This window comes from Protopterus annectens, chromosome 16.part0 (genome assembly GCF_019279795.1).
Source record: "Protopterus annectens isolate FY-2018-M chromosome 16.part0, PAN1.0, whole genome shotgun sequence".
Lineage (NCBI taxonomy): Eukaryota > Metazoa > Chordata > Ceratodontiformes > Protopteridae > Protopterus > Protopterus annectens.
In genome coordinates this window covers 605490428-605518263 of record NC_056750.1, presented here as the reverse complement: position 1 = coordinate 605518263, position 27836 = coordinate 605490428, and the positions used below count along the sequence as shown (strand labels likewise).

General features: G+C 42.0%; 1 protein-coding gene across 2 annotated transcripts in view; it reads right to left on the bottom strand.

Moving 5' to 3' along the window:
* Nucleotides 1–27836, bottom strand: part of TM9SF1 (transmembrane 9 superfamily member 1) — a 320432-nt gene that overhangs the window by 41383 nt on the left and 251213 nt on the right. For both annotated transcript variants that reach the window (XM_044058483.1, XM_044058482.1), the window contains exon 5: nt 956–1229. In XM_044058483.1, the coding sequence (XP_043914418.1) occupies nt 956–1229 (274 nt within the window). The remainder of the gene's footprint in view (nt 1–955; nt 1230–27836) is intronic.

Here is a 27836-nt window from a genome sequence, read left to right as displayed (position 1 = left end):
CAGTTTATCAGCCATGATGGAAAACACAACACAAACAATTTTAAAGAAAAAAAGTGTTTTTTTTTTTTTGTTTGTGTGTTTAAAGGAAGACAAAGGAGGAAACGTATTAACTACAAATAATGGTATTAGTAGAAAATTACCTAAGGGTAAAGAAAGATAAGAACGGACTACCATTAATGGTAGAAGAGAAATACCGAAAACATGGTAGAGAAAGTTAGTGAGGGTAAGTGGGTTTAGTTAAATAAGAAAGAGAACAAAAAAACTAAAAAGGTAACAAAAATAATTAGCTATTCACTCACACTACCCCAGAAAGAGCTTGAGCAATCGCAATCTCCACCGTCTTGAGTGGGGTATTGTAGTGGTCAGGGGGATTATGTGTAAGGGAAGAGTTTGAGAGTCGGATCCTAGAATCTTTAGAAAGTGGCAGAGTCAGATGCCAGGATCGGATCCAAGCCCATTTGTTTAGGAATGAATGAAAATGACAACATCAGATCACTTTTTATGAGTTCCTAAAGCAAAGCTATAAAATGGGCACTGCTTTACTACAGAGTAGATGCTGGTACTAACATAATCTCAAAGAATAATGCAACCCAGACTAAGCACTTGCATAAGCAACACACTCTTCATGACATATAAAACTTAAGACATAAAAATAATCAGTTTGAAATTACACTTTGTTTTAAAATTAAGTACTTCAGTCATACATTGCTGATGATGATGTAATTTAGCTGTGCTTAACGTCTACGAAAAAATGGAGACAGTACTGAAATCAAACAAAGGAAGATGAGAAATGTTTTAGAGCACTAACTTCTGCTTTTTTAAACAATGGTTGGAATATTTCTTTGAACTATGAATATTGTCAAAAGAATAAATGTGCACAGTAAGGAAATAAATAGCCAAATGTAGTCCACCCAAACACATGATTTTAGAAAATTAAAGAAAGGCTCTATGTTACCTGAATGGCAGAAAGCCACCTATGGTCATATGAACAATGTTTGACTTGTACCACGGCTGAGAAGGGATTTCCCGAGCAATGTTCTTTGTACGACATGGTGCATCAAAGCTGCCAGCACTATTCTTACCAAAGATACCACCAATGACAGTGAGTGGAAACCCAACTAGTAGCCATACTGTAAGTAGTAGTAGGATGGTTGTGGCTGGAAGGGCTTGTGTTGAGCCATTAATCCAATGAACAGAGTTTACAACACTCCAGGTAAGGAAAAATGGTGCTACAGCAAAACAGGAAAATAGCAAATGAGAGAAAAATGACAAGTGAGGTCTCAGTTCAGAACACCTACATAAATATTACTACTGCAGTTATGACAAAACCATTTTGCTGTACAACAGTTTTATCATACCACCCCAACTGCCTTATAGCTAGGCTATCATTTCTATTACTTACATTTATACTTTACATGATGCAACTTGGTTGCCAACCACCATCTGCTTGTCCAGGCAACATCCCTGGATGTCAAAGACCCTCATTCAAAGTTCCAGAACATTACTTATCTCCTTGTGGTCCACAAAATAAATACCTGTGCTGAAGTCTGCTTGTCGCAAAATAAAACACAGTTTTCAAATATCTACCATAAAGACCCCCAAAATAACAGGATACCTGCTTTTGGAGATTATATTAATAACACTTGTGCACTGCCTAGTGTGCTCTCCTTCACTGGCTAGAAGTCAAAGGAATCAGCTCCTACTGACTTGAGCAGTTTTTGATGGTTATTTGAATGTTTAGAGGATATTACATTTTAAAAATACAATCCAGGGGCTTTCAATTCTGTAAAGAAAAGTATTAAAATGAATGCAGTTTTTAAAAGTATGCAATTTTATCTACATTTGCTGCAGTATCTCTCTCATGCATTTTCTGATTATCTGTACAATCCAATTTCAGCATCATAACACAGACAGGATTATCCCAACTCTCAGCGGGCAAAAGGTATGTAAACTAATCTTGGTCAGGTTGCCTGCCTAATGTACCATGTGCACACAAACACATACACACAAAGACACAAAACTCATGACATATACAAACATAAAAGCCGATTTTGAAGATCACTAATTCACCAACAGCAAATATTTGAGCTGTGGGATGAAATCAAATCAAGCAGCAAAAATCCAAACTCCACAATAAAGCCAGCCAGCTGAGAATCAAATGGAAAACAAGAGTACTGTAAGGCAACAAGTGCTAACCACTGTGTCACTATATATGCAAGATAAATTTATACACGCTCTAACAGTCACAATGGGGATGAAGGGTAGGTAACTATCCTGAAGCAGCCATCCTGTCAAGAATCTAAATGGCAATGCTCAGATCTGCTCTGACCTAAAACAGAATGGCATTAAATATACTGATCCCAAGGATATTGCCAATATCCAGGCAGATCGATTCAGTGCCAACTTCACTCCCCTCTCACCCCCTAAATGGCCCATCTCAATACCGGAAGATTGCCAAATTCCCGTCATAATGGCCACACAGGTAAAAAACGCATTCTCCAAAGCTAAGAATACAGCATCCATGGGACCAGATGACATCCCGGGCTGTGTACTACATGAACTACAATATGAACTGGAACCTCACCTAAGTGTCATGTTTGATCATAGCCTCACCTCAGGTTTCGTTCCCACTGAGTGGCGCAGAGCTACAGTTATCCCACTCCACAAGGGGGGATCCACCATGGATCCCGGAAACTACCATCCCATCAGTCTGACAAGCCTCATCTGCAAGGCCATGGAGAGTATTATCATGGAACTTATAAACAAAGACATTGGCAACCTTCAAACACTGGACCCCACCCAGTTTGGGTTCGTGAAGGGCCGATCTTGTCTCCTGAACCTGATTGACTTCTTTGAATCAGTCTCCAGAGCCATGGACAAGGGTAAGGTGGTCCACACAGCCTATCTAGACCTTGCCAAGGCCTTTGACACCATCCCCCACTCTGGAATCATAGATAAACTTACTAAGCTGGGCATTAATCCCTACATCACCCAATGGGCTGCTAACAGGCTTACTGATAGAACCCACACTGTAAAAGTAGCAGACTCCAAATCCAGCTCCAGACAAGTGGAGTACTTCATGGTTCAGTCCTGGGACCACTCTTGTTTGGCATCTACTTCTCTGAAGTACAGGCCAACACTAAGGGGACTCTGGCTAACAAAGTTCGCAGATGACTGCAAACTGGGAGCCATTATTGAATCCCCAAATGATGTGGATACTCTACAAAAGGGCCTTACAGAAACAGATGCTTGGTGCCAGAGCCATGGGCTCAAGCTCAATGCCAAGAAATGTACAGTTATCCCCTTTGGGAAAAAACATGTACCCGGGAATTACCATATAGGTGGCAGTACACTAAACACCGAAAGTGTGATAAGAGACTTAGGGACACAGGTGGACAGTGGTCTCACCTTCGATAACCACATCGCCACAACAGTCAGGAAATCCTTCTATGTGGCACACCTCATCACTAAGGGCTTTTCATCCAGAAAAAAGGAGGTCATTGTCCCACTGTACCCATCCCTCATTAGACCCGTTACAGAATACAACGCCCCTTCTGGTATGTACCTCTCAGGAACAACAACTGGAAAGGCTGCAGAAATACTTCACTAAAAGAATCACAGGCCTAAAGCAGATGCCCTATGCTGACCGCCTTAAAAAACTCCAGCTAAACTCTGTCGCATATCGTCTACTCAGAGGCGATCTCTGCTTAACATACAAGGCCATGTCAAACCCAGAGTTGTTGGACATGTTACACTTAAAGAAATCCCAATCCCTCAGAGCCACACGCTCCAGGGATCTAAACCTTGTCATCACAATAAACAAAACATGCTGGAGGGATAGGTTCCTGACCCAGAGACTCCCCAGACTCTGGAATAGATTGCCCATACATGTCAAGCAGAGTGCCTCTTTGGCCATCTTCAAAAGGAACCTTGACGATTGGATGGGAGAAAGGAAATTCACCCTGGGGATCACGTCAGTCACCCTGCTAGACAGGGGTCCAGGGAAGTAAATAGTGTGGGAAGAAATAGCCAGGGAATTGTTATGGCTAGGCTTGTATAGGCCCTAGGGCTGATAGCCTAGTATCAACCTATGAACCTACTTTTCAAGAACATAAAGTGTACGTACTTACCATAATATTTCTGGATTGGCAGTTCCATTGTCATGACCTTCAATACTAACCACTGGTAACAAACACTTAGTCAGCCCGGATCTAAAACTTTCCCAGGCTACCAGGCTCCTCCTGATTTTACTCATGATGCTGTACATTTATGAACTCTTCAACAAATCTCTGCAAGCTTGCACTAAGGCACAGAAAGAAAAAGAAGCAGTGAGAAATAGGTTATATTACCCTGGTCCTTCACAAGAGGCAGGGGGACACAGGGATGGTAATGTGATGAAGCCAGAATGGCAAATTCAGATTTATCACTATAGCAAGTATGGCAAATGTCATATTGGAGATTATCACCTCTAGAGAGAGTGCCAAGCTTAAACTCTAGAGTGGCTTACTGAGACACCATACTACTAACAACTGCATATCTGAAAGAACAAACTGGGGATCAGATCCACCTAAAACATGTAATATAAGTGTAGAACAAAGTCTAAATAATAAAACGAAATGCAATACTGAATAATGTGGAAAATAATCACAGTCCTATAGACAAAATAAAAGAGAGAAGAAAAGATCAACTATATTGCACTGAAGAGCTCCTAAAGGGTATGAAGACTGAAGATCATGTCTGGATAAAGAGACTGAGGTACCACCAACTCTACAGGTCCTCAGAAAACTGGTGCAAGCAATGAAAAAAATACCTGCTGTGTTGGTAAACTTACCATAACAGTAAATGTTTGAATGATCACTGCTACAGTCACAGCTTCTTACATGGAGCAATATCCTGCTAAGGATAGAACAGCTGGCCATCTTCCAAAGCTGCAGGGGCATGTTTCACATGCCAGAACTGTTACTCACTTCATACCAAACTGAAGACAGAGTGTATTGGGTGCAAAGCCCTTCAGAGCTTTCATGCCAAATGAGAGAGGGAGGCTAGAGCACTGAAAGAGGTCAATGTTAGAAAAATTAAAATAAAAGCCCTCACCCTGGCAACAAAAAAGTACAGTTGTGTACCTACCATAAATGTAGATGTTCGAGTGTATTCACTGTTGCAGTCATTACACTTGGGTTATCCTGCTGGCAGGCGACCCGCAGTCGGCCCGAGTTCCAAAGTCTTGGTCCGGCGTTGGTTGCTGTCACCTCTTCCCTGATGTCAGTGCACCAGGGGTATAAAAGATGCAACCGACGGCATTTTATTCAGTTTTGCTTGCCCCAGATGTCAGGTGCCCCCAGATAGGAAGGCTGGAAAGATAAAATTATTCCAAAAAAAACAAGCATATATCACTATAAACATTTCCTTCATCTACAAGCAAATACACCACATAGGTTGTATAGAAATGAGAAGTACAGAAAAGTCCCAGCAATGAAAAGGGAGATGGTGGGTAACCTGGACTGCAACAGTGAATACACTCGAACATCTACATTTATGGTAGGTACACAACTGTACCATGTTCATCGTGTTTTACTGTTCCAGTCATTACACTTGGGTAGAATCCCAAAGCTGAGGTTGGGCGGCTGGGTCTAAATTGGATTTGGAGAGGCTACCAGGCCCTGCAGAACTGCAGTGGCAAAGCCTGCTCTGGATTTAGAGTAGAGAGGTAAGTGTTAGCGCTTGGTGAAAGTGTGCACTGAGCTCCAGGTTGCAGCTTCTAAAATGTCTTTAGTTGGTACTCCTCTGAGAAAAGCTGCTGAAGTGGCTGCTGCTCTGGTAGAATGTGGACTAATGCCCTTAGGCACTGATTTGCCATGTTGTGCATAACAGAAGTGGATGCAGTGTCCTATCCATTTTGAAATTGTCTGCTTTGTAATAGGCTTTCCTTGTGATCCTACAGCATAGGCTACAAACAGTTGCTCAGTTTTTCTGAAAGATTTTGTTTTGTCCAAGTAGAATCGTAGTTGTCTGTGTGTATCCAAAGCATGCATAAGTCTCTCTTTCCTTTATTCTGGGGATTTGGGTAGAAAGTTGGTAAATTAATGGTTTGGTTCAAGGCCACATTGGAGACCACTTTTGGCATGAATGTTGGGTTTGTCCTAAGAGAAACCCTGTCCTGATGAAAAATGATTATAGGTTCCACAGCCATTAATGCCTGTAACTCTGAGACTCTTCTTGCTGAAGTTATTGCTAGGAGCAGAGCAGTTTCCATGATAAGAATTTTAGATCAGCTGTGCTGGCTGGTTCAAAAGGAGGCATTGTGAGTTTTTCTAAAACAAAGTTGAGATCCCAAGTTGGTACTGGTGCTCTTCTTGGTGGTCTTATATTTTTTGCCCCTTTGAGGTACTGTTGTAGAAGAGGATGTGAAAAAATAGGTGGTTCTGTATTGTAATGAGCTGAAATGGCAGATGCATGGATTTTAATTGATGAGAAAGATAGGCCTTTGTCCAGCATCTCAGTTAGGTATTGTAAAATCTGAGGAATATTTGGGACAAGTGGTTTGGGCCCTTGTGCCTGGTTCCAAGCACAGAATCTCTTCCATTTTTCTGCATAAGATTTTCTAGTGCTGGGCCTCCTGGCTTCTAAAATGACATCCATAACAGCTTTAGAGAGAGGTGCAGTCTGAGTGGCTACATTATCTGCCATGCTGCCAGATTTAAGGTTCTGAGTTGACTGTGCAGAATCTGATTGTCTTGTTGAGTCAGATGATGAGGAATTTGAGGTAGAAGCCACGCTGGGCCTTGAGACAAGTTCTTTAGGATTAGGTACCAGCGCTGGCATGGCCAGTCTGGGGCAATCAGGATCATTTTTGGCCTTTTTTGTCTGACTTTTAGGAGTACCTTGGAAATAAAAGGCATCGAATGAAAGGCATAGACTGTCAGGCCTTTCCAGCTGAATGATAGAGCATCCACTTTCCATGCTTGAGAGTGATAAATTCTTGTGCAGAATTTCTGTATTTGGTAATTGTGAGGGGAGGCAAATAGATCTATGTCTGGGCATCCCCATTTCCTCGTTATCATGCTGAACACTTGTGGATTTAGTTTCCATTCGTGAGGATCCATGAGATTTCTGCTTACTTCGTCTGCCAGTGTATTTTTTGTTCCTAGCAGGAATTGTGCCTGCAGATGTACTTGATAGGTCAGTGCTGTGTTCCACAAAGTCATGGCTTGTCTGCATAGGGGGTAGGAATGTGTGCCCCCTTGATTATGTACCACATAACTGTGGTATTGTCAGTCTTTATTAAAAGTTGTCCTGGATGCAGAAGGTCCTTGAAAGCTGTCAGGGCATTCTGTACAGCTAGCATCTCTTTTTGATTGATGTGAAGATGCATTTGTTCCTTGGCCCACGTGCCCTGAATACATTTTCCTGCCATATGTGCCCCCCAGGCATAATCCGATGCATCCGTTGTTACTGTCTGCCTGGCTGTGGGTAAGGTGAAAGGCTGTCCCTTGTTGTGGTGACAGGCCTGGGACAACCATCGAAACTCCTGTTGTAGGCAAGGAATTAAGGTTATGATTGTCTCCAGGCTGTGACAATGCTGAGTCCAAACACTTTTTAGATATCACTGTAGTTTCCTCGTATGCAGTTTTGCATATGGAATTAATAGAATGCAGGATACCATGAAGCCCAGGGCCTGCAGAATTTTTCTTGCAGGGAGCTGGGTTTTTTGTTGCCATCATTTGAAAGTAATGAGTCGGTTGCCTTTGTTTGTCTGGCGTGAGATAAGCCATCTGGGCAGATGTATTTAAGCTTGCACCCAGGAATATTACCTCTTGAGAGGGCACTAGTTTTGATTTCTTTTCGTTTACTGTGTACCCTAGGCAAATTAGTAATCTTTTTACAAACGCCAGATGCTTTAGAAGAACGTCCTTGCTCTCTGCTTGAATAAGGCAGTCGTCCAAGTAGGGATATATTTGAATTCCTTTTTGTCTTCAAAATGCAATTACTGGTGCCAGGCATTTTGTGAAGACCCTGGGTGCAGTAGATAAGCCAAAGGGCAGTGCAGAGAATTGGTAATGCATTGAGCCTGTTATGAATCTGAGGTATCTTCTGCAAGATTGTCTGATTGGGACATGCAGGTATGCCTCCTTGAGGTCCAAAGTAACTAGCCAAGCCTTCTTGCCCAGCATGGGCAGAAGTTGCTGTAGTGTTAACATTTTGAATCTTGGAACATCCAGGAAAGTATTTAGGATTGACAGGTCCAGTATTGGTCTCCAGGCTTTGTCCTTTCTGGGTACTAAGAAAAGTCTTGAGTAAAATCCTTGTCCCTGTTCTTGCTGAGGAACTCTTTGAATAGCTCCCATGTCAATAAGGGCAGCAATCTGTTTTTGTGCCTCTGCCCATTGGTTTTGTGGCAGGTCAGGCATACCTTTTGATTTTGGAAGCATGTGAAAGTGAAACCTGTAACCCTGAGAAACAATATTCAAAAACCATTTGTCCTGGGTGATTATGTGCCAATTTTTTGAGAAATGTGCTAGCTTTCCCCCTAGGGGTGCTGCCAAAAGGCAAGTGCTTGGCATCTGTAGAGGGAAGTCATTGGGACCGTTTCCTATAAGGCTGTGATTTGTCTTCTCCTCCTTTGGGGGCTGAAGCACCCCACTGTTTAGGTCTGTAGGAGCCTTGGGGCTGGGATCTGCCTCTTGGGCGTCTGTATCTGCCTCTTTGTGGTCTGTCTGACACTGGAATGGACCAATTATTTGAAGGCCAGTTTCTGCTAAATCTAGGTGGTTGAACCTGTAAGAAATCCTTCACTGTCTGCATTGATTTTGCTTTATTCTCCATTTTCTTTAACACCTCTTCTGCCTTAACACTAAACAAAGTATCATGCTGTAGTGGAGCATCCAATAATTTTACTTTAACATGGTCAGGCAAACTTTGTTCTTTCAACCAACCATGCCTTCGAATAACAGAGCCTGTAACTGCGGCTCTACAAGAAGCCTCTAATGAATCAAAACCACATTGCAGAGTATGCTTTCCCACTTGTTCAACTGCATGCAATAAATCCTGCATTTCCTTACTGTCAGGACTTTCTGAATTAGAAACCATTTTCTGTTTTAACAATGACATGAGGTACTGTTGATATTTAAGCATGTGAAACTGGCAATTTAAAGCCCTTACAGCTAAAGTAGCAGAAGTGTAAACTTTCCCCCCATCTCTCCAGAGCTCTGGAATCCCTATCCGAGGGGACAGGATTTTTAGTAGTGGAAGCCTTAACCCCTTTAGGACCCTGGAAAATTGTTTCTGGGTCTGCAGCGGGGTTTTTGTAAAGAAATTTATGAGAGTCAGGGACCCTGTTGTACCTGTCTGGCTTGACTGGTGCAGGGGGTAAAGAATCAGGAGACAGACTGGATTCAGAGAAAACATTATCCACAATATCAAGCACAGGGGGGATAGCCAGGGGCCTGTGCTGAGGCAATAAAAGGAAGTCTCTGAGCCTTTTCTTAGATTCTGAATAATCCTGGCTCTCCCAATGGAAATGCTCCCTCATGGTGTGCAGGGTTTCCCCAAAAGAATAATCCTCAGGCAGAGAGGCTGAAGGTATAGACTCTTCTGCATCAGAGTCCTCATTGGGAGGGAGAGAATATCCCTGGTCAGAAGAGGAATCAGATGAAAGAGAAACCTGGTCACAGGAATCATAGTCAGTGTCTTGCCTAGGCCTTTTGTCAGGAGGGGGATGGGAACCCCTGATTAAAGTAATTAGGTCTTCGGCCATTTTAAGCATCTGTTTCTTTGGCATGGATGACTGTTTTGGAGAATAATATACTTATTTCCTTGTCTTTAATGGTGTCTTTAACTTTGTCTTGGCAGCTGTAGTGGGCTTAATTGTAAGCTGTGAAGGTCTGAAAACACCCTCAGAAGCCGATGCCTGCTCAGCGGCTCCAGACCCATCTGAGGGAATAGTTTCCGTAGACCCAATACCTTGAGTTTCCACAGGCCTCGGTGTCTCCACGTGGCTGTCGGTTACGGCCTGTGGCTCTGAGGTAGCGGGTGTCAGGGGCTGCGAAAGCACCTCACTGGGAACCGGCGACTGGCCTAGAAGAGGCTTTGTCATCAGTTTTGGACCTCGGATGCCTGTCCTTTTCTTTGTCTTTGCGTTTTTTATAAATTCCGGTCGTCGGTTGTTCCGACAGCATTATGTAATTAAATCTTCGGCCAAAATAATGTAAAGCAAAATCAAACCAACGTTTAATAGTGCGTTTATTGAATCTAGCACAAAACCGACAACTGGTAACGTAGTGGTCAGGCCCTAGGCAAGGAATACAGTAAGAGTGGAAGTCCTTATGAGGTATTTGCTTCCCACAAGAAATACAATTATTAACTTTTACTGACATCGGTCTGGAGCAAGAAAAAGTTTCCCCAACGGGGTACTTAGCTTTACTGAAGACTTCGGATCTGAAACTCAACTATGAAAATCTCAGGAGTCGGCCGACCGGCACTTGCGAACTGCTTTTGCTTCGGGCACCGCACGGCAAGAAAGACTGAATAAAATGGCGTCGGTTGCATCTTTTATACCCCTGGTGCACTGACGTCAGGGAAGAGGCGACAGCAACTGACACTGGACCAAGACTTTGGAACTCGGGCCGACTGCAGGTCGCCTGCTAGCAGGATAACCCAAGTGTAATGACTGCAACAGTGAAACACGATGAACATCATGAAAAATAAAGGGGGGGGGGTGGCTGCTGCAGCAGTGATCATTTGAGCATCTACTGTTATGGTAACTTTACTTACACAATTGTACTATGTTCATAATTTAAACACTGTTGCAGTAGCCTTAGCTATATGGTAGACTACCACAGCATACACTGATTGGGAGGAGGAAGGATGAGGGTCCAGGAGCCTATAGAAAATAGTCCTAGCAAAGCCTACTCTAGACCTGTAGGAGAAATCTAGTTCATGATGCTTTGTAAAGGTATACACACAGAGGACCAATTTGCTGTTTCAAAAATACTTCTAGAATCTATCCCTTTCCAAAAAAGCCACAGATAAAGGCAGAGTTTTGGTAGACTAAGTCATGACGCTGTCTGGAATTGCCTTATTGTGGTGAGTATAACAAAAGGTAAAAGTGAGACACAACCATTTAGAGAAGATCCTTGATGCAGGCTGTCCCTTTTTTTTATCTTCATAAGAAATTAATAACTGGTCAGAGTTTCTTAAAGATTTAGTTCTGATAAAACAGTATCCAAGTTGTCTGTAGATATCCAGAGTATGGAGAATCATTTCTCCCTCATTTTCAGGCCCTTAAGAGAAGACAGCCAGATGAATAGTTTGGCTCAAAGTAAACTCAGACACCACTCTTGGCATAAACAAAGGATTAGTTCATAAAGAAATCCTACCTTTGTTGAAAATGAGATAAGATTAAACCACCACAAAAGTTTGCAACTTGGACACTCTTCTTACAGAAGACAGAGCAATCAGCAAAGCTGTTTTCCATGTTGATGACCTCAAATCAGATCTGATGAGTTGGTTCAACTGGAGCAAGAGTTAGTTTTACTAAAACAAAGTTAAGAACCCAAGGAGAAGTCACATGTCTTCTGGGAGGCCTGGTAACAACCCTTTCAAAAATATTTTAATATGGGAAAGTACTGAAAAGGGAGGATCTATGGGCAGGCTTGCTGAAAAGGCAGACAGGTGTACCTTGATAAAAGAAAAAGAAGGGCTAGAGAATAAGACCTCATGCAAACATTGTAGATCCAAAGAAATACTAGCCTTAAAATGGTCCTGTTTCTTGTTTTGGCACCAACTAGAAAATATTTTCCATTTGATAATCGATGATTTCCAACTACCAGGTTTATTTGCCGCCTTTAATACCTACTGCATGTCCTCAGAAAATAGTTGCCTAAAAGGAATTAAATCTATCATCCAGGCAGTTAGCTGAAGTTGCTTTGGTCTGTCTTTTTTGTCCCAGACACCTTATACTTTTACTCCTACTGCTCTCCCCAAGCAGAATCTGAGGTGCCTGTAGTTGCAAACTGTTCAGGAGCTGGAAGGGAAAATGGGAGACCTGGATTCAGATAAAACTGATCTCTCCACTAAACCAGTTCCTTTTTTTATAAACCCAAAAACTGGAATCTGGCAAGTCAGGAGATTTTGATGTTAGAACCATTCAGATTTTAGGTACCACTGACTCTTTTTCTTGCTGACATTGTGGACTGAGTGGAAAAACTCAAGAACAGACCTAATTATAAATCTACTTTTTTTTTCTATGGAAGAAAAGCTCTTTGAACTGAGGTATCTAGAAGACTCATGTGAGAAGGAAGCAAACAAGACTTTTGAATGTTTTCCTGAAACAGCAGTCTGAGAAGGAGATCTCTTACTCGGATGAGAGATTCTTCACACTTTGGAAAAACTCTGAAAAGATAAGAAAGTTATCTAAACAAGGCAAAATGTGAATACCTTACAGTCTGCAATAGGCTATAACTACAGTTAGCCACTTAGTGAATACTGTACAGTGAATAACCCAAAGGCTAATGCAGAGAACTGAAAGCATAATCCAGACACAGAAAACCTTAAGAAACATTTGAAATCTGAGGAAACAGGAATGCGATGATGATCATCATCAACTCCCTTTTTACTATTTTTTACATGGGGTCAGGGTGTCAACTTCAACGGTCGCCATCTCTCTCAATTCAATGCCACTCTCCTACCTTCTTCAACAGTCATGCCCAGACTGTCTCAGGTCTTCCCTCACACAACCCCTCATTACCTTTGCTGGACACCCTTTTTTCATCTTGCCTTCTTCCTCTCTTCCCCAAACCTTCATCAGGTTGTCTTCTGTTTTCCTGCAAATGTGTCCAAACCACCACAATCTGTTCTCTTTAACCTTCCCTGCAAATGGAGCTAAATCTGCTTCTGCTCTAATGTCTTAATTTTTTTGGTCTGTCCCACAGTGTGTATCCTACCACCTTGTCTCAGACACTTCATCTCCATCACCTCTAGCTTCCTCAACTGTTCTGCCTTCACTGCCTAGGTTTTTGTACCATACAGCAGTACTGGTCACAGTACTGTTTTGTACACCTTACCCTTCAGCTTCTTTGTCATTCTTCTGTCATATACTACATCTGACACACTATGCCAATTGCCTGCAGACCCTGTGATTCTAACTTTCACCTCCTTATTCACACTTCTCCTCTCTTCAACCACACCTCCCAAATACCTGAGGCTGTTAACCTACTCTTCTTCTGATTTTCCCCATTTACTGCCATTATAGCTGTCTCATCTGTACTTAGTTTCATCCCGTTTGCCTTCAGCTCTGCATTCCACTTCCCAACCATTTGCTGAAGTTCTTGCTCAGAGTCTGCCTGTAATGCTGCATCATCTGTATACAGTAGCTCTGTTGAGCTGTCCTCTCAGACATGTTTGCTAGTATAGTCCACCAGTATGAACAGCAGTGGGCTCAAAGCTGAAACCCTAACACCACACACTCCCGCTGGGACCCTATCTGTGAGAGTCTGAATACTGTTCTTACTTATGTCATTATGTCCTTGCAGAAATCCTGCACCAATTCTACCAGTGTTTCTGGGACTAACAAACCACGGCAGGACTGCCCGAATCAGCTTTTCTGGGACCTTATCATATGCATTCTCCAAGGCTATGAATGCCCAGTTGTACTCTTTCATATCTAGCTTATCAACTATCTGCCTCAATGCAAACATCACACTGATTGTGACGCATCCCAATCTGAATCCAAACTGCTAACTTCCCATCTTACTTTCTACTGCTCTACATATTCATTTATCATTCACCCTGTCCAGAACTTTCATGCAGTGTGACAGGAGTTTGATACTTCTGTACTACCCAGTTATGAATGCCACCTTTGTTCTTGTACACTGGCACTAGAATTCTTATTCTTCTGTAATCTGGGATAAGCACTTCTATTTGTACTACTACGAGTACCTTCTGGATCCATGTCTCCAAAACTTGCCCAACATCTTGATTATATCTGTTGTGGCCTCATCTCAGCCTGTTGCATACTTCTCAACCTCTTAGCTCAAAAAATGTGGACAAAGCCTAAAATAATGAGAGGAAAAAGGCCCAAAAATAGAGACAGATTTTAAATATTGCTTTTATTAGCTTAGAATGTTGCTAGAATAACAGGATTTGTATTAGCATAAATTTTCAGAATGATATGAAGTCTAAAACTCAAATTATGTCATTATTTAGAGGATTTAGTCCTTGGTGATTTGCCAGAAAACCACAAATTTTATCGAGGTATAGGCAAAACCTATTAGGCCACAATGTAGACATTTTGTACAAATCTGGACAGTGGAGAACTACGGCCTACTGTTTTCACTGACATCATCTTTAACTCACTCAAGCCTAAAAACGTATTTTTGTATACTTCCAGCTCACACTCCTACTGCCTTATGGCTTCCAGAATTTTATTTTGGGTCTGATGTCTAACAAAGTGACTTACCAGCTAATAATAGGCAGCATTAGAAAAGGCAAGGAGTTATTAATAAAATGACACTAATATTGTTAGTGTAGGCTCTCCTGCAGTAGAGATGTTAATCTTTGTTTTCCACTTATTCATATTTTCAAATGTAAATTCATATTTCAATGACTGAGACCTGAGTGTTATTGTGGAGTATGGTATGAAACACTAGTGAGGGAAACAGGACAATTCACTGTCAATACTGGTTTATACTGGAAATAATGCTAGTCGTTTGCTACTAATTATGAAAATAAACAATATTTCAATATGTACTTACTTCAAAAACCAGAGTGACTTACAAACTGTTGCATGACATTAAGTGAAACCTGAATGTTGAAGAAAACTGTCCTTGGTATATGCACTGTAAGTTGCACATCTTGACAGATATCCGGTATTATTTGTTTTGTTAATTATATAATTAAGTATACGTTTTCATATTTTTGTAAATATTTCAATAAACAGGCACTTAAAGAAATTTCTTGTTGCCATGTGAAAGCTCATGGCTGGTTAACAAAATATTGAAACATATGTCTAGGCTGCACTAGCAGTGGTGGTGGTGCTGCGGTAGCGTTGTTGCCTCACAGCAAGATGTTGTCCCGTTCGATTCTCAGCTAGAGCGTCTACTGTGTAGACATGCGTGAATGGGCGTACCTTCATTGAAGGTTGTGCGTTAGGGCCGGCAACTCAGCACATAAAAATCAACTGCCAATCATTAGCGGACCGGAGTTCCGCTGTGGCGACCCCTAACCGGGAAAAGCCGAAAGACACAACAACAACATGTCTAGGCTGTACTGTTTTCAAGATATGAAAATTTGCTTGTGGAAGTTTGCAAAAAATATAACTTGTGGCTTCTGTACATTATACTATATTAAATAATTTATGGAAAAGACTATGCATATACTGACTATTCTTTTATTGTTCACAAAATATAAAAATTCATAAATGTTTTTCCTTTTAAGTTTAATTTTCAGAAAATGCTCTGTAACGAAAGATGTGCGTAGGCTGTTAGAGGTGTAACATTCCACACCAGACAGATGTTAATGCTGTTTTTACTTCTAAGTTGTGCTCTTCCTCTTCTTTCATTGCAGTCTGTGGCTGGGGTAGTACAGTTTCTGTGGAGTTTTCTTCATTCTGTAGCTGCTGGAAGTAGTCCTTCCATCTGCCTTTGATGTCCTGTGGACTGGTGATCAAGCTGTAGCTGTTGCTTGCATCCCTTACAAACAGTGCCTGGTGATCATCTTGTTTATCATTCTGTGTTTGCCTTGCAACCTAATTTGAGTTTCTTTGTGCCATCCACTGAATCCCTTTCCAGAAGCTGGTAGAATGTCTCTGATGTCTTGTTCTTTGCTACTGCAACTGGTGCCTTAGCCTCTTTATTAGCCAACCAGTATTCCTTCTTATCCTGGTCTGTCATTTCTATTTCCAACTTTTTCCTGCATTCCTTTCTTTTGATGCTTTCCAAGACTTCTACATTCCTCCACTAGCTTTCCTTACTTACCTTATTTCCATACATGGTTCGACCACGTTAATGTTCTACAGTCCTCACACATGCTGTATTGAGCCACTGCCACCCTCTGACAATTCCATCTACTACTTCTTTATCATGAGGTGCTAGAAACCACAGTACTTATTTCAACTCGTTCTCTCTCTCTCTCTGTAATCAACTTCCAGGTCTTCAACCCAGTCTCTGTCTATCTTGCAGCCTTCTCCGATATCAGCTTGCAGATGACTGCGGCAACCAGTGGTTTATGCTGTGGGCAGATTGTTTCACTGATAACGACTTTGCAATCATTGATTCTACCCCAATGCCCTTTTCTTACTAGGAGAAAGTCTAATTGAGTTCAATGCTTGCCACTCTTGCATGTGCCCTTGTGACTCTCTCTTGCTGAATCATGTGTTGGCCATGATCAAGCCATTTGACAGACAGAAGTCTGGGATGGCCTCTCCTTCTTTATTTCTGTTGCCTCTTCCATGTGGACCCCAACAGTCCTTAAAAACTGTTCTGTGTCTAGCCTAATGTGTGCATTCAAGACCCAATTGCCAACATCAGTTCATATTGTCTTGCCTGAATGCACCCCTTTCCACACTATCACAATCCTACTGTAAGGCACAGCTGAGATCATGTGTACTACTCTCTCCTCATACTGGGGCCTGACTGCCATAAATCTGTCACTAATTCTAAACACCCCTCACTGTCTTATGAATCCTCTCCCTCATCACAATTTGCATACCATTTCTAGTCAGTCTTCCCCCTGAGTAAAAGGCTCTGGATCCCAAGACAACTGACTTTGCTGCACTGCCCTTCCATCTTGTCCCCTGGACACAGAGGATGTCCAGCCTCCTCCTTACCATTGTGTCATCCACTTTCAAGCTGCGTCAGTGAACCTGTACTGAAAGTAGAAATCCTTAGTTAATGATTGACAGGTTGATTGGTTTTACATCCAGCTTTTGCTTACCAGAGTTATCCCAGGTAAATCAATCTGGACAAATGGACATCAGTTAGCAGCTTACTGCCCCAGGGCTGCTGGTCTTTAAGACAAGCACTCATTGACTAACAGGGGAACATACGCCTCTCCCACCATTAGCATGGGTCCCTAATGTAGATCAGTGTAGGCTGGATCCTCAACCCTACTACTACCGGCACTACTTTCGCCCTCCCAGTTTTGATAACATTAGCCAGTGCAACCTAATCACCTAGTATCAATGTTTACACCACTGAGTGGCTAGCTCTGATACAGCATGCAGTCTGTGATCCATGTTCTCCTATTTAGAGCATACTGTGCACCACAGCTGATGTACAAAGCAGTTGGTCTGTACAACTCCTCTCTCTATAGGCACCATCTACAGCCTGTGCTACTGCCCACAACTCCATTCTTGGATGAGTTTGAGGTGGAAATATCCAGCATGCTTTTAGAAGGTGGAAGAACCCCCCCCCCCCCCGAGTCGTAGGGAGAACATGCAAACGTCTGACAGGTAATGGCCAGTGGTCAAGATCAAACCTTGAACTTGTTCATGGGAAGTTAAGACCTTAACCATTATACCAGCTGCGCCATCACAGAAATTTTCTATACAAAAATCATTTGAATCTACAATTACTGAAAGGAGAACTCAGTGGTGACATATCATGAAGGGATAGCATTTTGAACTTTGGGACTTTCACAAATTGATTTAGAAAGGAAAATTCTAAAACTGGTCTCATGAGGCTTCTTTCCTTGGTACCAGAAACATTCTTTAACAGACATTCTTGAACAGAAAACATTCCTGTCAGAAAGGGTGGGTCAGCTTCTACTACCCTCTGAGTCAGCAGATGCTGAATTACAGGAGAGAAAAAAAAAAGTCTGACCTGGTGGATGAGTAGGAATCCCCAGAAATGGAGGAAAAGGGCTCCCACTAGCACCTGTATCTTGGATGGATCACTTGTGGCACCAATTTGTCTGAGAATATCTGTCACCAAAGAGTGAGAGGGGGAGACGGGCACAATTTTTGGGGGAGATTTAACGGTTTGCCAGAGGGGGGAGCTTACTATTTGCAGATAGTTATTCAGACTTGTTGGACTGTGTTTCTTGGGGGCTCCTACTTTCTTTTTGGACCTCCTTGCCATTATTTCTTTGAATGTTTGCTTGCCAGAATTTTGCTGCATCTGCTTATTTTACCTTTTATAAAAAGAAGTGCTGAGGAAGGTGTGAAACCATTACATTTGGAGAAAGAAGGATGACAAATACGAGTCGCCGTATGAATCAGTTTCCCTCTCTTATCACACTTTTTCAGGACCTCAGCAGCAATGGTCCAACACAATCTCCATATCCAAAGAAGAATTCAAAGTAGCAGATCTAACACACAATGGTAAATTCTGAGTATATAACAATGCAAACCCTACTGTAACAGCTGCTCTGGAAGAGGCATCAACTGAATCATAATCACATTTCAAACAGTGTTTTGTGACTTGAGACAGAAGCAATAAACTAAAGGAAGATATTTCCTCAGAAGAAGGAAAAGTGGCTATTAAAGTTCCTCATATCTTCGAAAGATGCAAGCAAAGATTGTAATATGTGAACATGGCAATTCAGAATTCTAAACATAAGCTTTTCCTTCCTTAAAAGAAGGGGGGGGGGTTAAGCATATACCAAAGGTTTAGCAACAGTATGTTTTGCCAAAAAAATCACTGCACGGTCACGAGGGCTTTCAAAATAAAACTTTGTATTTTTCAAAATACTGGAAAAACAAAAGTTATGTACCCATCATAATGATACATTTATGCAGTCCATTTTCACTCTTCTGCTACTGATGGATCTCTGATACTACCTTGGATCTGACTTGGCCACTTTCACTAGACTCATGGATCCAGCTCTTGAGCTCTTCCCTTTACCCACAATGCTCTACCATCTTGTATACCTCAGATGGAGTTTGCTGCCCAACTCTTAACATGTACATGACACTATATGATTTATGAAAAGGCAGGATAAGGGCATACAGAAAGGCTCGAGTCCAAGCAAGGAACAGGTGGGTTCCCAAAGGGGCACTCCTTAGGTCCCACTAGGAAGAAAAATAAAAGGTTTGGAGGGTGGGGAGTGGAGGAAGACTGAAAATGGACATGTGCATCATTATGGTGAGTACATAAGTTTGTATTTGATATTGTCATTTTCATTCATTCCTCAACTGATGGGACAGAGTCCCCAGCTGGATATGATCTTGGGTGGTCTGCATGGAAGGATATTGCGGGGTACAACAGAACCAAATGCTGCCCTATTTCTGGAAAGTATACCTAACTTGTAATGAGCAATAAAAGTATAAATATCAGACTAAGTGGCAGCTACACAAATATCACCTATGGACTTTCTTGACTAAAAGGCATATGAAGCGGCAACAGAGATCGTGGAATGTGCTTTGTGGGGCTTAAGTAAAGATAAACCTTTTTCTTAATAAAAAACATCATAGACACTGCTTTACCCAATTTGTTCTTTGACAAGGATACAAACAGTTGGTCAGTTTGCCTGAAATCTTGAGTTCTGTGCAGACGAAATCTAAGCTGCCATAGACACTGCTTTACCCAATTTGTTCATTGAGAAGGATACAAATAGTTGGTCAGTTTGCCTGAAATCCTGGGTTCTGTGTAGAGAAATCTAAGCTGCCAATGTACGTCCAAAAGATGCAGCATGTATTCTCCTTTGATAACTTCAGAAATAACACACGAAAAAGGAAAACCTGACTTACGCTGGATTCGGAATCCACTTTAAGTAAACAAGATGGGTTGATGCGTAAAGGCACCTTATCCTTATGGAAGGTCAAGTATAGAGATCTAGCAGACAGGGATTGGAGTTCAGATACTCGTCTGGCCGAAATGACAGTGACCAGAAAAATTGTTTTCCAGGACAAAAACCTAAGGTCAATCTTAGCCTAAGGCTCAAAAGGACATAGGGTAAGAGCCTGTAACAGAACAATCAAATCCCAAGGGAGTATATGATCTTTAACTGGGGTCTGAGTAAAAAGGTACCCTTAAGGAAGGCCTTGCACAATTTCAAACAAGCCAAAGAGGAATGATTCTCACCTGAATGAAAATTAGAAATGTCTACTAACTGAACTTTAACTGTAGAATAACTTGTCCCGTTGTTAAAAATGGAAGTCAGAAAATTAAGAACTGCTGAAACTGAAGCAGAGAACGGGTCCAGGTCTACCTGAGGAGCCCAAACTGAAAATCTTTTCCACTTACACTTTTGTAAATTTTTCCTAGTAGAAACAATATGTCAGACTGAAGAGGAAAGCTTGGATTGTCTAGCATCACTGGAATTGGAGAAACCATGCAGTTAACTTGAGGCCATTGATGTCCAGGTGTTTCATTACAGCCAGTTGAAGGTCTGGATGTGTGTCCGGTAAAGTGGATACAGAAGAGGAGGCCACAGGAATGAGAACCAAACTTGACGAGGCCAAAAATACACAATGAGGATAACTGGAATGCTTTGTGTAGAAATTTGGGGATGAGGGGTAATGGAGGATAAGCACAAACAAGATCAGAGGGCCAGTCGTGGACTGCAACATCTCTCAGTGATTGTTGCTGAAGGGAGAAGCAAAAACATCGCAGCATGGCTGGCCCCAGTGACAGGAGATCCCTTCCACCACTCTGATTAAGACAACACTCAACAGGCATCAGAATGGATCTGTTTGGTTTGTCTGCAAGCACACTTGTGTTCCCCAGTATGTGTGTTTCCATACGAAAATGACCAGAAAAGATAGTCCACTGCCACACTCTCGTAACCTCTCAGCACAATGGGTAACATCTGGTTCACTCGATTGCTAATGTCCCAGACTACCGACATGTTGTCTATTTGTATTGCAATCATCCCTGGGGGAGAACATCTTGAAAAGTATGCAATGCTAGTAGGACTGCTCTCATTTCCAGGACACTGATGTGCAAATTGGCCTCTTCTGTGGACCACATACTTTGGATTGTCCTTCCCAAGAAATACCCCCCATCCAGTCTGGGAGGTGGGAGGTGTCCACAGTAACTGTAGGTACTGGCAGTAGGAGAACAAAGGGATGACCTTGACAAACCTTTTCTGAATGAATCCACCAAAGAAGATATTCCTTGTAAACTTTGGAAATCTTGACTGAAGTGCTCAAGGGTTGTTGAAGAATAAACCAATGAAATTTGAGTAATAGAACTACAGTCACACCTCTCAACTGTACAGATTTTCGCAGAATGTTCAGATTTTTGCCTCATATTTTGGGTCTGCTTCTCATAAAATTGTGGTTTTGTGGCAAATCACTGGTAAATTATGGAGGGTTGAAGTCAGAAAATAATGACAGACATCTGAGTTTCAGACTTCATACCCTTCAGAAAAATTCATGCTAAAGCAAAACCTGTTATTCCATCAACTTTCTAATTTTGTAAGAGCAATACTTAAAAAGTGTCCCTATTTTTGGGCCTTTGTCCCCCATTATTTATTGCTTTGTCCAAATTTTTTGTTCTAAGATGTTGAGATGTATGACTAGAGTGACTGCTGCTGCCAATGATCCTAAAGCTTGCAAAACTAGCCTTGCTGGAGAGTAAGAGTGGGAGATCACTTACATGACCTGCAGTCTGAGGGTATGAACTCTTATTGGAGGAAGCGAGGCTATCTGGTTGATCGTGTCTATCTAGACAAGGACTTATCAACTCCAGAGTCTGTGTAGGTATAAGCTGTAAATTGGTGTAATTGACAGTGATACCCAGGTGATGACACAACTGAAGCAAGTAGTCCCTTGCTTGAATAAGTAAATGTCTGGATGGAGCTGGTAGAAGCCAGTCATCTAGGGAAGGAAACGCACAGAATCCCAGCAGTCTCAACTGAGCAACTATCACTGCCACTGATTTGGTGAACACCCTGGGGGCTCTGGTTAAGCCAAAGGACAGTGCTCTGAACTGATGATGACTGGCTCCTATAGTGCAGGTGTCTTCTGGAGTGCCTATTCATTTTGATATGATAGTACACATCCTGAAGCTCTCTCGAGCACATCCAACTGTCCTTTCACAGAAGAGGTAAAATGGACTGAACCATAACTATCCACAAGTTTGAATATCTTGTATACTGTTTTAGTTTGCTGAGATCCAGAATTGGTCTCAAGTTCCCTGTATTTTTTGGCAATAAAAAGAATCTTAAATAAATTCCAGAGCCTTGCTGATCTGAGGTCACTTTTTTGTAGCAGCTTTACTATTTCCAAGGTTGCTGCTTCCCTCTGATTGAGTGGAACATTGAGGATCTTTTTAATTTTTGTTGACGGAATATGGGAAAATGGTATGAGATAAACATTGGATATGATCTTCTGCAAAGAAATATTTTTTGTGATGGATGCCCAGGCTTCTGGGTAAACGTATAAGTGCCCACCCCTGAGTACAGCTGTTGGGCAACCTTTCAGAAGTGCTGGTAGGGCCTAGCAAAGAAGGTGTCTTTCAAAGCCCTGGTTCTGCAGGCCATCCCTGCAGAGAGGGCAGCATCTTCCATTAGCGCTCCCTCCCCTACCCCAGGAAGAACCACCTCCTCTCGCATCCAGGAAAGGACCTTGGGACTTGTCAAACCACATCTTTTTACCACCTCATTGATTCTGGAAGAAGGACCTTTGAGGGACAGAAAAACAGATCCGCATGATAGACAGGGTCTTTCCATCTTGTTCACTTTTAGAGAGCGTTTCCTTAACTCTGGGATCAAAGAAGGATGATCCATCAAAAGGAACATTGATGCAGAAAATCTTGAAGGGCTCTGTAAAATAACACAGGTGCATCCAAGTATGCCTCATGACTGCAATGGCTGAACCCACAACCCTACAGGTACCTTCAGCTGCATGAAAGATCAGCCTCATAGATGTGCTGGAAATAGATTGAAGGGTGGCCAGTTGTAAAGAAACTTTTTTCTAGTCCTCCACAAACATGGACCCTGACAAAGATTTGGAAAGCGCCTTTATCAAATCCCTTTGTAACCTAGTGATGTGCACCAAATAATTCAGCGACCGAACAGCAAAAGGTCATACAGGCATACATGTGCTTGCCAAATCTGTCCAAGACCCTGGACTTCCAATTACAGGGATGGATAGATGAGCTTTCTTTTGCAAGTTCCCTCTTAGTGGCTGCTGCCACCACAATGGCATCCAGTGGGACTCCCTTGCTCCAGCGGACTCTGTCTTCGGGTGGAACTAAAAACTTATTTGGCATCTTAGGTATGGGTTCCATAATATTGGTCTCCTTCCATGCTCAGCGTGAGATAAGGTCGCTGAACTAATCAGCTGGACAGACCATCCAAGATGTAGCTGGGCCAGCAGTGAAAGCCTCCAGAAACACAAACTCCTCCTGGGCAGGGGTTTCATAAGATCATCCACCTCTCTGTTTAAGAAGTTCTAGGATCTCTCCAAGGGAGACATTATTAGGTGGAGATCTGAGGACCCCCCCTTCATCAAAGTCTATGTCTTCAGTGATAGATTCCTGAAGGGAATCTAGGTGTCTCCTTTTGGATGTCCTCCTCCTAGGGACTTCATCAGTGGGGTGGGTCTGGTGAAGTATGGGAAGTGAGCGAGGAGTCCTGTGTAAGGACTTTCCGAAGGCTAGTACAGGGTGGTTGTCCCAGTGGAATAGACACGAGATGCTCAGAGCTTAAATTCGATGGAGGAAGAATGGGATCTGAAGAGAGTAAGGATGTCCTCTCTCTCTGGGTAGACAGAAAGCCCTGTCCTCTACCATCAGAGCAGAAGGTCCAGGAGAAAAGACAGTCAGTCGCACTGGCACTGAAGCTACCTGCACCCTCTGAATCCACGTAAACACTTGCCTTGAGAAGTGAATCAGAGCCGAGGTGTTTAACGACGAGGAGCCAAAAGGCACGGATGGCTCTGACAGCTTTGAAGTCAACCCCAACCCCCCAAAGCCACCAACACTTCGGCTCCAAGAGTCATCCTGCTCCGAAGAGATCAGAGCTAGGCAATTCTGCATGGTTGGAGTGGAAGAATGCACTGTCTACAGATCCAACAAGGACATTATGAAAAATGTTGGATCTGAGGGCTCCAAAAACACCAGTCGGATCAAAGGAGGAGATATAACATGAGTCTGAGAAGAGGGAAAGTTCATGGGTCCAATGGAAGACGGATGGAATTACCCCCATCTGGATCTGAGCCTTAAGAAACTATAATCATTCCATCCACCTCTGCTTCAGATAAACTCCTGGAGGATCTAATGAAAGAACATTTGGAAGGTGGTTTGGAGTGTTTCCTGCAAAAAAGGTGAATGGAGTCAAGGAGATATCAGCTCCAGAGAGAAATGTGGAGAGTAGATCCAAGAAGATTTGGTGCTGGGAGTTGTAGGATCTGATGTGGACATCAGATCTAGTTTCTTGGTTCAGGAGTAGGAGCTGAATGAGGAGAATGACCAGGGACCATTTCCTGGACTCCTTCCCAATTACAGCCAAGTCATGTCTCCCCTCACAGTTTTTTTTTTGGAGGGGATTTGAGCCCCAGCTAGTGCAGAAGCAGAAGAAGGTGGTAGTAAGCCTCTTAACACTAACTTGTTTCTCCTGTCACTCAAAGTAAGGGAGTTGAATCCAAAGCAGATGGAGCAGTGAACTTAAAGATGGGCAACACCCAAACAATAAACATAATCCTTGTGGGTATCAGAATTAGGGATCTTATGTCCACACGATGAGCATTTCTTAAAGCCCATAAGCTTGTCAGCCATATTGAGATCAAACAGAATGAGAGAGAGAGCAGGAAAAAAGAAAATACCAACAATGGTATTCCAGACGTACCCCACAGATGGGTAAACAGAAAAAGAAAGAATGAATACCAGTGATGGTATTTAAAAGAATATCCTCACAAGGATAGACAGGCCTAACTAGAAGAACAAGTTAGAGAATTTCAACACTACCAAGAGCCTGCTACTTGGGTAATGGAAAAGTGATGAATGAAAAAAAGATATTAAAAAAAGAAAAAAATTCACAAATCAGGAGATAAAGAATCCTATTCAACACCCTTAGCTCAAGAACAAAAAAATCCACTGCCGAATGATATGGCAGCAAATGAAAGCTGAGGTATACAGGGATGGTGAGGCACTGTGGGAAAAGGGAGGAGCTCGAGAGCAGGACCTATGACACTAATGGAAGCGGCTGAGTCAGATCCAAGGTTGGATCTAAGATCCATCAGTTGAGGAAGAATGAAAATAAGAACATCAGATTCATTATGTTCTCACTGAAACAACGGGGTCATTCTAGCTTGATATGATTTCAGAAAAAGACATCAGAAGACACACTCTCCTCAGAATTTGAATCTACCACCTTATGAGAGAAAACACAAACTGTTCCTTCAAAATTATTTCCTTATTCAATGTATTGGGAATCTTAAAAAATGAAGCAACCATTTTTCCTTTACTAACTAGTAAGACTAGAATGGGAGGGGGGCAAAATCCTGAGCAAAGACCAATAAGTCATTCCTGACGAAAGTAAATGACACCGGAAGATAAATGTTTAACTTACAGGAATTTCCAGAGAAGCAAACTGACCTCTGCTAGGCATATCACCCTAAGGAAAGGCATCCCAGTTCAGCTAGGCAGAGAGGTATTTCCCGCTCCTTCTTTCAAGACCAACAAAAGGTGGACCTCTCATACTCACCAAAGACATACCCACAACTGCAGAGGAGGACTCGAACTCCTGGTCCTTGGTGGTATCTACATCAGAGAAAACTAAAGATGATGAATAGTCTGAAGAACCAAAAATGGTCACAGCAGTCTCACTCATTTGTGCCCCCCTTTCTCAGGTTGTTCCTGATTCTGAGGGGAAGACTTCGGCTTTTTCTTTGTTGGGTTCTACTTCTCAAGTGGCTCGCCACTCTATCAAGTCCAGTTATGATGCAGCTGATGCTTCTTCCAGGGCTGGCACATTTGGTTATGTTGTAAACCATAACTTTTGGCTTCATCTTCAGGCTTTGCCTGGTGATATTAAGGCCAAATTATTGGGTGCTACTCTGGGTAAAAAAAAAAAAAAAAAAAAATTTGGCTCTGTTGCTGCTGCTGAACTTTTATAAGTCCCTCCAAGATAAGGCAAAGCATTGCAGGAGGTGAAACATGCTTTTGTTTCTCCTATTCTGCTGACGGGGAAAAGTTGGTCTACAAATTTTTCTCATTTTGTGGCAGGAAGAAACAAGGTACCAGTAAGCTGCTCCACCGTAAAGCCAAAAAAAGAAGTCTGAAACACGTATCACACTGCCCACAACTAATGAGGTATTACAAAATAGAGTTTTCACAATAAAAGGCACAACAGACATTTTCCCCAGCCACTAACAATTTAATAAAAGTTTTAAAATAAAAAATATACTTTTTATGCTTTCACGCAAAAGTAAAAAGTACCACTTCACAGTTTAAACTGCATGAAAATTCATATGCTAATCAAATAAGCATAAAACTTCTATCTTAAAATAACTTATTTCACAGAAACCATCCATTTTTTTAACTAACAGAAATGTCATGTGACAGTCCAAAAAACAATAAATTCCTAGCAAAAAAAAAACAAAAGTTATTGACGGAAAGTTCTGTTTTAGTCATACAATTAAAATGTGGAAGCATTTCCCACTGAAGAGAAAGTAAAATTGCATAAAATGTTACCATAACAGTAGATGTCCTTCTTCACTGTTGTAGTATTCCTTACATAAAGGATCTCCTGCCAAGGATAGCCCAAAATCTGGCCAGTAAGGCAAAGCCTTTAGTGTTTACCAGCACTGTACGTCACACATATGCTCCCCAAACAAGGCACGCACACACTTCAGAAATGAAAAGCCCCAGAAGAACAGAATGTCCCTAGGGACCAGGAGGAACATGTGCAGCCAGAATCCTTGGCCAGTAGGGCAAGAAGAATAGGGCAGAGCAGAGGGGAAAGGAGGGAGAAAGTGAATACTACAACAGTGAAGAGAAGGACATCTACTGTTATGTTAACATTTTACACAACTGTACTATGTCCTTCCATGTAACAGTTGCAGTATTCCTTACATAGTGGAGAGAACAAAAGCTCAAAAGGAATCTTGGGCAGAGGAAGGCACTGGAGAGCCCTCTACAAACCCATGCAGGACAGTCCTGGCAAAGCCAGCTATTGCTCTGGAAATAGCATTCAACCTGTAATGTTAGTGAAGGCATGGACAGAAATCCCCAAACATAAGCCTCAGAAATGGAATTAGTATCCAATGCTTTAAAAAAGCACCACAGGAAGCAGTAGCTCTGGGAGAATAAGCTTTTACATAAGATGAAAGACATTTACCGTGAAAAGAATAACAAAAAGAAATGGCCTTAGAAATTCAGGAAGAGATGGTTTGTCTAGAGACTGCCAAATTCAAAGGCCTGGGATGAAAAGAAACAAAAGGTGGCTCAGATTTGCAAACAGCCTTAGTCTTATCCAAATATCTGAGCTGTCTAGTCAAGACTGTGGAGAAGGAAAAAAGGAAGGCAAATTAACAGAATGATTAAGAGTCAACTCGGTGACCACCTTCACCATAAAAGAAGGATTAATACAAAGAGACACCCTGTCCTTGTGAAAATCTAAAAAGGGAGGGACAGCCATGACAGCCTGAAGTTCAGATACTCTCTAAACTGAATGTAAGGGCTAAAAGAAGAACAGCCTTCAAAGTGCAATGTTGTAGGGAAGCAGAAGCAGCAGGCTCAAAAACAGCCTGAGTCAATTTTTCAAGAAAACTGTGTTCTCAAGAAGGCAGAATAAGCTTCCTGAGAGGCCTGATATGAAGAGGCCAGAAGAGGAACTAATGGGCAAATAAGCAGAAAATACTGATAGGTGTGCTTTAACCGAAGAATATGCCAACCAAGCATGGAGCAGATCATACAAACGAAAAAAAAAACATTAAGAACCTGAACTGAAGA